General features: G+C 42.5%; 4 protein-coding genes across 6 annotated transcripts in view; 1 reads left to right on the forward strand and 3 right to left on the reverse strand.

Annotated features, from left to right (window-relative positions):
• Window positions 1-4,196, forward strand: part of LOC113209161 (sodium-independent sulfate anion transporter) — a 22,338-nt gene extending 18,142 nt beyond the window's left edge. The window contains exons 1-12 of one of the 3 annotated variants that reach the window (XM_026426549.2): window positions 49-203; window positions 980-1,230; window positions 1,319-1,514; window positions 1,592-1,812; window positions 1,900-2,080; window positions 2,173-2,337; window positions 2,416-2,577; window positions 2,654-2,794; window positions 2,878-3,023; window positions 3,099-3,275; window positions 3,356-3,506; window positions 3,586-4,196. In XM_026426549.2, the coding sequence (XP_026282334.1) occupies window positions 119-203; window positions 980-1,230; window positions 1,319-1,514; window positions 1,592-1,812; window positions 1,900-2,080; window positions 2,173-2,337; window positions 2,416-2,577; window positions 2,654-2,794; window positions 2,878-3,023; window positions 3,099-3,275; window positions 3,356-3,506; window positions 3,586-3,680 (1,971 nt within the window). In that variant the 5' untranslated portion in view covers window positions 49-118 and the 3' untranslated portion in view covers window positions 3,681-4,196. Of the gene's footprint in view, window positions 1-48; window positions 204-547; window positions 771-979; window positions 1,231-1,318; window positions 1,515-1,591; window positions 1,813-1,899; window positions 2,081-2,172; window positions 2,338-2,415; window positions 2,578-2,653; window positions 2,795-2,877; window positions 3,024-3,098; window positions 3,276-3,355; window positions 3,507-3,585 lie in introns of those variants that run through there. The other 2 variants (XM_026426551.2, XM_026426550.2) reach the window with 2 other exon arrangements.
• Window positions 1-7,331, reverse strand: part of LOC113209143 (cationic amino acid transporter 3-like) — a 19,364-nt gene that overhangs the window by 5,934 nt on the left and 6,099 nt on the right. The window lies entirely within an intron of this gene.
• Window positions 4,181-5,555, reverse strand: LOC113209162 (39S ribosomal protein L12, mitochondrial). Its single transcript, XM_026426553.2, has 4 exons — window positions 5,340-5,555; window positions 4,786-5,029; window positions 4,573-4,695; window positions 4,181-4,503 (listed from the first exon to the last, which is right to left on the reverse strand). The coding sequence occupies exons 1-4, from the start codon at window positions 5,399-5,401 to the stop codon at window positions 4,387-4,389; spliced, it is 546 nt and encodes a 181-aa protein (XP_026282338.1). The 5' UTR covers window positions 5,402-5,555; the 3' UTR covers window positions 4,181-4,386.
• Window positions 6,465-7,282, reverse strand: LOC113209180 (uncharacterized). Its single transcript, XM_026426579.2, has 2 exons — window positions 7,099-7,282; window positions 6,465-7,012 (listed from the first exon to the last, which is right to left on the reverse strand). Exons 1-2 carry the CDS (start codon window positions 7,222-7,224, stop codon window positions 6,767-6,769), a joined length of 372 nt encoding a protein of 123 aa, XP_026282364.1. The 5' UTR covers window positions 7,225-7,282; the 3' UTR covers window positions 6,465-6,766.

The raw sequence follows: 7,331 nt of genomic DNA on the forward strand, positions 1-7,331 counted from the left end.
GAGAGGGGGGTTAGGGGTGGTAGAGTGTCAGCTGTTTGGAAACGATGGCGTCTGCTGCATCTTGTTGACAACCAAACAAAAAAAGATATTGCCATTCATTTTCTGTTCGTTCCCATGAATGGCTTCGGACAATACTTCTTACGAGAGGCTTTTGAGTCGCCCTGGGCCTTCCAATCGGAGAGACAGCGTTCAATCGGGAGACAGTAAGTGCGGCAAAAATTTGTTTACACGACCCTAACCTCACTTGGGAATGTAAACACATCGCGTCGGGGAGGGTTCTGCAAACAATCTGCAATTCTGTTTCCTAGTAGATGCCTTCTCAAATGAATTAACTCCTATTTAACGAGCACAAGAGACTGGAGACAATGTCTTTGCAAAATTAATCCATTTCTGTACAGTGAGAAGGATCCTTAAACACACCCAATGATATTCCATTTTCAACTGCTCACCTCACTTATCACCAAGGGAAAGTCTTGCTATCTCAGGTGTGCAGGTGGTCTCCCTTTTCACGTTTCCTTTTGTCTGTGCGTCTGCCGGCAAAGGATAGCCAAGGTATGCCAAGGGCCATCAGAGCTCAGCTAACACAGCTGACTGGCTGCATACTCACAAGACTGGTTTTAACAGGTGGGGAAAGGTGGGGAGGTTGAGAGGATCCAGTCCCCATCAGTTGAACAGTGGCAGTCCCCATGGTAGGGTCTACAAGTCAAGCTCTGGTGACAAAGCAATGTTGGACAATAACTGTGACGAAACCAGTGCTTGTCTAGAACATGGTACACATTCCTGTGTTTCTTCAAAGATTTTAGTTCTCTAATATTAATTTGGAGTCGTGTATTGTTTTTGGTGTTTGGTGTTTATGAGATTATGTAATCATAAGCAGTTGTATAAACTTAAGAAAAAGGATAAAATTTTATTTAGTATTTTTTCATTCACAACATTGTACGGCAACTTAAGTGTTTTCTTGTTTTTTGTTCATTTCTAGGAAAACATCTTCAACATGACGAAACAAATGAGAAGGATTTGCCATCTCAAGAATGTGGGCCATACATCCGAAGTCAATTGGCGTCCATGTGTGCTCGTCATACTTTGGCAAGACGTCTACCCATCACACAATGGCTCCCTCAGTACACCTGGAATTTCTTCTTGCATGATCTCATGGCTGGATTGACGGTGGGCATGACAGCAATCCCCCAAGGTATTGCTTATGCAGTTGTAGCAGGGCTTGAACCACAGGTAATTTCTTTCTCGGGACTCTGATTTATTTACTCATAAATATACACTGAATTTAAATCTTAAAATATGTGTCACCTTTTTTTTTCAGTATGGGCTTTATGCCGGGTTCATGGGGAGCTTTATGTATGTTTTCTTTGGGAGTACGAAGGACATTACTGTAGGACCTACTGCTATAATGGCTCTGATGACACAGACATATGTTCTTAATTATGGACCTGATTTTGCCGTTCTTCTTACATTCCTTTCTGGATGTATGATTACACTTTTTGGGTTACTGCAGTTGGGTGAGTACTAGATTTTGAAAATATGTGTAGTAAACTAAAATTTTATCTTGTACTTTCATCCTCTGATTTTTTTGCAGGTTTTGTTGTGGACTTTATCTCAATGCCGGTTACGATAGGGTTCACATCAGCTGCAGCAATCACCATCGCTACATCTCAACTGAAAGGGTTGTTTGGTTTAAAGGGAAAGACTGATAAATTTTTGGATTCACTAGTTAATTTTTTTGAGCACATTCATGAAGCTCATTTATGGGATGCTTTGCTAGGAATATCAACTATTGTTGCTCTTCTACTGATGCAGGTACATTCCAAACTTTAAAATGAATAACAATTGAAGCGTTATCTATTTCTCTTTGCAACTCTGTTTCCAAAATTTCTGTTTTCATAGAAACTACGTATTTTTCGAGTGAAAGGAAACCCTCAGGGTCAACAAGTCAGTAGTGCTCGACGCATTTTTGGAAATATTATGTGGTTAATATCCTTGGCTAGAAACGCCATTGTTGTCTTCTTTGGTATTGGGTTATCCTATGTTTTATACCTCAATGGACACACCCCATTTTCACTAACAGGTTTGTGAAAACGCACAAAATGTTGAGTTTTGTATCCTTTTGTGCTAAAAATGATTACCATTGTACTAAATAATATTTGAAAATTTTTGAAGGCAAAATAGCTGAAGGTTTTCCTCCATTTGAACCACCACCTTTCAGCACAGTTTTTAAGAACGAAACCTACAGTTTTGTTGAGATGACATCTGCCCTTGGTTCATCAATAATTGCTATTCCTCTCATCTCAATTCTGGAGAGCATTGCCATTGCTAAAGCTTTCTGTGAGTACTAAATTGCTATTCTTTTAAATTCTTTATCTTGTGGAAATAAATGTGAAAGATTTCTCTTTTTGAATGCAGCTAAAGGAAAAGCAGTGGATGCAACTCAAGAAATGATTGCAATAGGTCTTGGTAATATTGCTGGATCATTTGTTCGCTCAATGCCAATAACGGGTTCCTTTACAAGAACTGCTGTGAATAATGCATCTGGAGTTCGAACACAAGCTGGTGGAATTTTCACGGGTATTTCCTCTTGAGTGTCTGCAGCATGGCAATTCTATCCTGTTCTGTTTAAACCTAATGAATTACATTCTTTTAGGTCTACTTGTCATTGGTGCGCTTGGCCTCTTGACATCAACTTTCTTCTTTATTCCAAAGGCTACATTATCTGGACTTATTATGACTGCAATGTTTTTCATGATTGATTATGATGTTGTGTCACTGTTGTGGCGTACAAAACGTGTGTATTTGGTCTCTCTTATCCACTTCTCTCAACTCAAATTTAATTTTTACAAACCTTGTACTTTCCTTGTCTTTTTTCAGGAATAGATTTAATTCCCTTGGGTGCTACATTTGTATTCTGTTTGTTGCTTGGTCTGGAGTATGGAATGATTGTTGGTATTGCTGTAAATCTTTTAATACTGCTTTATCACTCTGCTCGACCCCCTGTTGACATGAAATGGACTGTGGTAAGCTTCAAAATTTGAAAAGCAATTAAAATTTGAGGATCAACAAAACTAATTTCTTGAAAAAAAAATTTGTAGATAAATGGATGCAATGTGTTATTAGTAGCACCAGCTCAAAGTTTGGCATTCCCATCGGCTGAATATGTCAGAGAAGTCATTGTAGCAGATTGCAATCTTCACAGAGATGAATCCCAGCAAAGTGCAGTCATAATTGATGGGGCTAACTTATTGTACATTGATTCCACTGTGGCAAAGGTAAAATTTGTCTTAAGGTATATTTATTCCTACAAAGATAAGTTTTTTATATCAGTAAATTGTATGTTTGAATATTGCAGGTCGTGAAGTTACTTTCTGAGGATTTGAAGGTGCTGGAAGTACCAATCTTTTTGTGGAGATGGCCTCCTGCAGTTACACAAACTCTACTAGGAATAGACCCAAAAATGAAACCTCTTTTCAAAAATGGTCCATCTGTTGATCTTGTTATAAGTGAGTTATAAAAAATAATCATGGGTGTGCTCATTTTACTTTCTTTCCCCCCTGTATTCTGTTTTTTGCTCTCTTCCAGATGATTTGGAAAACTGTGTTCGGCATGATGTAGAAGGTCTTACTGATGAAGATACCAGTGTGTCCATGATGAATGGTATTCATCATGTACCATAATTGTTATTCGCTACCAGAGAGTATTACTCCTGTAAAACCCAGAGTGATGTACAAATTGTGATAAAATGTATTATAAAACTTCTTTTTACCTTAGGAAATTTAAAAGTTTAATCATAAGTCATTTGCTAGCATGTCTCTCAAACATGTTGTTAGCTGTTGATACCCTTTTAACAGCATACAACAAATACTATGTTCTTAAAAATGTCAAATTTTTTCAAGTTGCCTTTAAAAAAAACGCTGTATTTTCTAGTCAGTTACCATTATCTCATTTCTGCAATTCATTATATGTTTCTAGTTCTTTATAAACTTTTGTAAAAGTATGTACTTTGCTATTTTCCAGAGATTAACATTCCAGAACTGTTTTAAATTCACAGTGCTGTGTTTTAAATTTTGTATATTGCGCATGTATATTTTTGTAATATAATTTTAATGTAACTGCAATACTAAAGACATTTGTTTACTGATGCCTGTGACAAAGATCAGCATGTAAATAGAAAACATTATGAAAGTTACAAATGTGTGATTTATTGACAAATTACACATACATTCATGCGCCCATATTCATTCATCTTTTAGCTGAACACAACTTCTTTCATTCCAGAAACACCAATCAGGGAACGATTTATACTTTTTTTAGTCGCGAGGCATGATTCAAAATGCAACATTTTTAACTACAAACAAATTTATTTCTTAACTAGCAGAAACCTTATTCCAAAACTACTTCAGCGCCTATTGCTGTTAATTCAGCCTTAAGTTTCTCTGCCTCCTCTTTTTCTATATTTTCTTTGAGTACAACAGGGGCACTTTCAATGAATTTCTTGGCCTGTAATCAAAATGTAAAGTAAGTTGATATTCTAGGGAAAAGATCAATTGTATATGTTGTGTAATTTACCTGGACTAAGTTCATGCCCTCTACGAGACCCTTGACACATTTAATTAGAGCAACTTTTTGTTTCTCATCAAACTTCACAATTTTCACATTAAATGAGTTCTTTACCGCCTCCTCTTTGGCTTCCTGCAGGACAAAGTAAATAATTTTAGCACAGTGAGGGACTTTCATAAAAGAAAGGTTCATTTGGGGGGGAAAAGAGAAAATTTGAAGTACCTCTGGGGCAGCAGCGGCAGCAGCTCCGACAGGCATGAAACCTCCCATGGGCATGGCAGGTGCATCAGGTAAGTTCAAACGTTTCTTTAAAAGCTCTGACAGATCCGCTACTTCAACTAGAGTTAGGCCAGCTATTTCGTCAACAATTTTCTCAATTTTGAGGGGGTACATTTTGGGAGCATTATCTGGTGTAGGTGCTGGCATAGCTTCTGCTGACATGTGTCTTGCAGCAATAGTGCCGCAGCTGCAATAAAGAAGACAATTAAAAAATATTTCAAAAACTAATAATATTTCTTTAAGAAGGTGGGGGTGAAGGGGCGGGGCTAAAAGGACACAAATGAATGAACCTTTAATTGGGAGGCAGCCATAACCAAACTCCACATAAATGTTCTTAATTAACGGCCATATGACATGACGATCTACAAAACAAACTACAGTGCGGGGAATATAGAAAACTATACATGGCAGAATTTTTGAAAAACTCTTCTGTTCTGCGTCGATTGACGTCAAGTTTTAAAATCTAAACCCTGCACATGCTTACAGAAACAACTTACCAGTTTTGGACTGCATCCCATTGAGAAAGGCATCTTCTCAAGGAAGACCTGACAGCTTGCATTTTGATAGAGGATATGTCTAAAATTTAACAAGTCAAAAATCTACAATCAGTAGCAGCAAATCACGCAAAAAAATTAACTAAGAAAATACACTTTGCACATATAAGTCTACTGCTTCACCGGCGCCATATTAAACAAACAAACGACGGTGACGAGAGAAAAACGAGCTATTGCCAACACAGGAACGTTACACGAACAAAATCTGTCCTGCATTAAGGTTATTCATAAAGACAGCCTTAAATATTGCTGTTTTACCCGAACGATCGCATTTTCAACCCTTTGAATTGTCTATGAAACTGAAATAGCGCTAGTTTTGACGACTGCAAGCGTTTCTGCTGCCCAAGCTGATCGGGCGGGAAAGAGACTCTCCATTCAATCGGCGCCGCGTGCGCGACGTACCGCCGCATTGCATTTCGGCTCGGAGACGCGCATCCTCACTTTCGCGGGCACGTGTCCCGCACCCGCGACACGATGTCCCTCGAGATAAGGAATTAGCCAGCGAGTCATATCTGCGTCCATCTGTGTCCGTCCGGTATGTCCGGTGCGATCCCTTCATCGCCGAACTGGCAGAAAGGTGCGGTTATTGTGTGGACGCAAGGGCGATAGTGTGGGGTCATTATCAGACTCACTGTGTGTTCGCCGCCCGGCGCCACCGTCCCCACCACACGCGTCAATGATTGTGTAAGCTATGTGAACATTGCTCACCTGGTAATTAATCAACTAGGGTACCTACCGCGCGCGCATGGCCGCGACGGGTTGCGGGGTTGCGGGTTGAGAGTAAACAAGGGGGTGGACTGAGGACTCCCGAACAACAACGTGTCAGCATCGCCCTTAGCCCCCCCCCCTCCCTCCCCAACCCGTTCTTCCTTCTCCCGCAATCACTCATACCTAATGAACCGTAAGCTCGCAGCGCAGGGAGATGGAGCAGCGGGCGGAGCGAGAGGAGGAGTGAGTACATGACACTAAATAATGAACAGAACCAACGACGTTCAACCCCTTGCTAGGACGAGCACTATAGTGTCAATGTTGCATTGTAGGCAGAAAAAATCAGAACGCCCGACACGGTTTCACATGTTTTGTAAACAAAGTTATTTATTCAGCGGAATATTTGACGACCTTCTAAATAAACAACATCAGCAACAACAAACACATGCACACAAACAAAAAGTTGACACAAATCGATAGGAAAGAAGAGGTTTAATCTATAAAGGCCAATTGAAATTGAACGCCGGCCACGTCTCTTCCTGGAGAGGGTGCGGATCTCCAACTTACACCCTACTACTGCTGTCCACGCCCACACTTTCCGGATGCGCACAGTGGTCCACTCTCCGGCACTTTCAGGTCGCCGTCGTCGGCCCCCACCGCGGCTATCCGAAGCAGGAGATGGGGTTGAAGTAGCACTGGTGGTAGCGGACCTGCCGCTTGGCGGCGCGCAGGAAAATGGTGTCGCCGAGGTCGCCGTCGGCGGCCTGAACCGGCGGCATCCTGCGCAGCGCCGCGGCCGACGACGACGGCACGTCCATCCCGTCGTCCAGCTGCACGGCCTCGGCCACCAGGGCGCCGGCCGGGGCCCCGCCGAGGCCGCGGAGCAAGAGCAGCGTCAGTGGATTAGCCTGGGGGGAAGGACCGTGAGCGGTGAGTGCTGGAGCGGCTCGCGAGCAGCTCGTGAGCGTGGAGCACGTCGGCCTGCGGCGCCTACCTCCTCCCGCTGGCCGCGCACCACGGCCGCGGAGGCCACGCCGAGCGCCAGCAGCAGCAGCCCGACCGAGAGCAGGGCGCAGCCGGCGGGGCGTGGAGACGGCAGCGGAGTCCAGGATGGCGCCATGGCTGCTGCTGCTGCTGCTGCTGATGCGACAGTCGCCGATCAACGCACCGAAGGGTCAATATATAGACGCGGTCCGCCCCCCTCTCCCCATGTCACCCCCGACCTCT

The sequence above is a fragment of the Frankliniella occidentalis genome, unplaced genomic scaffold, assembly GCF_000697945.3.
Source record: "Frankliniella occidentalis isolate FOCC.00 unplaced genomic scaffold, Focc_3.1 Scaffold79, whole genome shotgun sequence".
Lineage (NCBI taxonomy): Eukaryota > Metazoa > Arthropoda > Insecta > Thysanoptera > Thripidae > Frankliniella > Frankliniella occidentalis.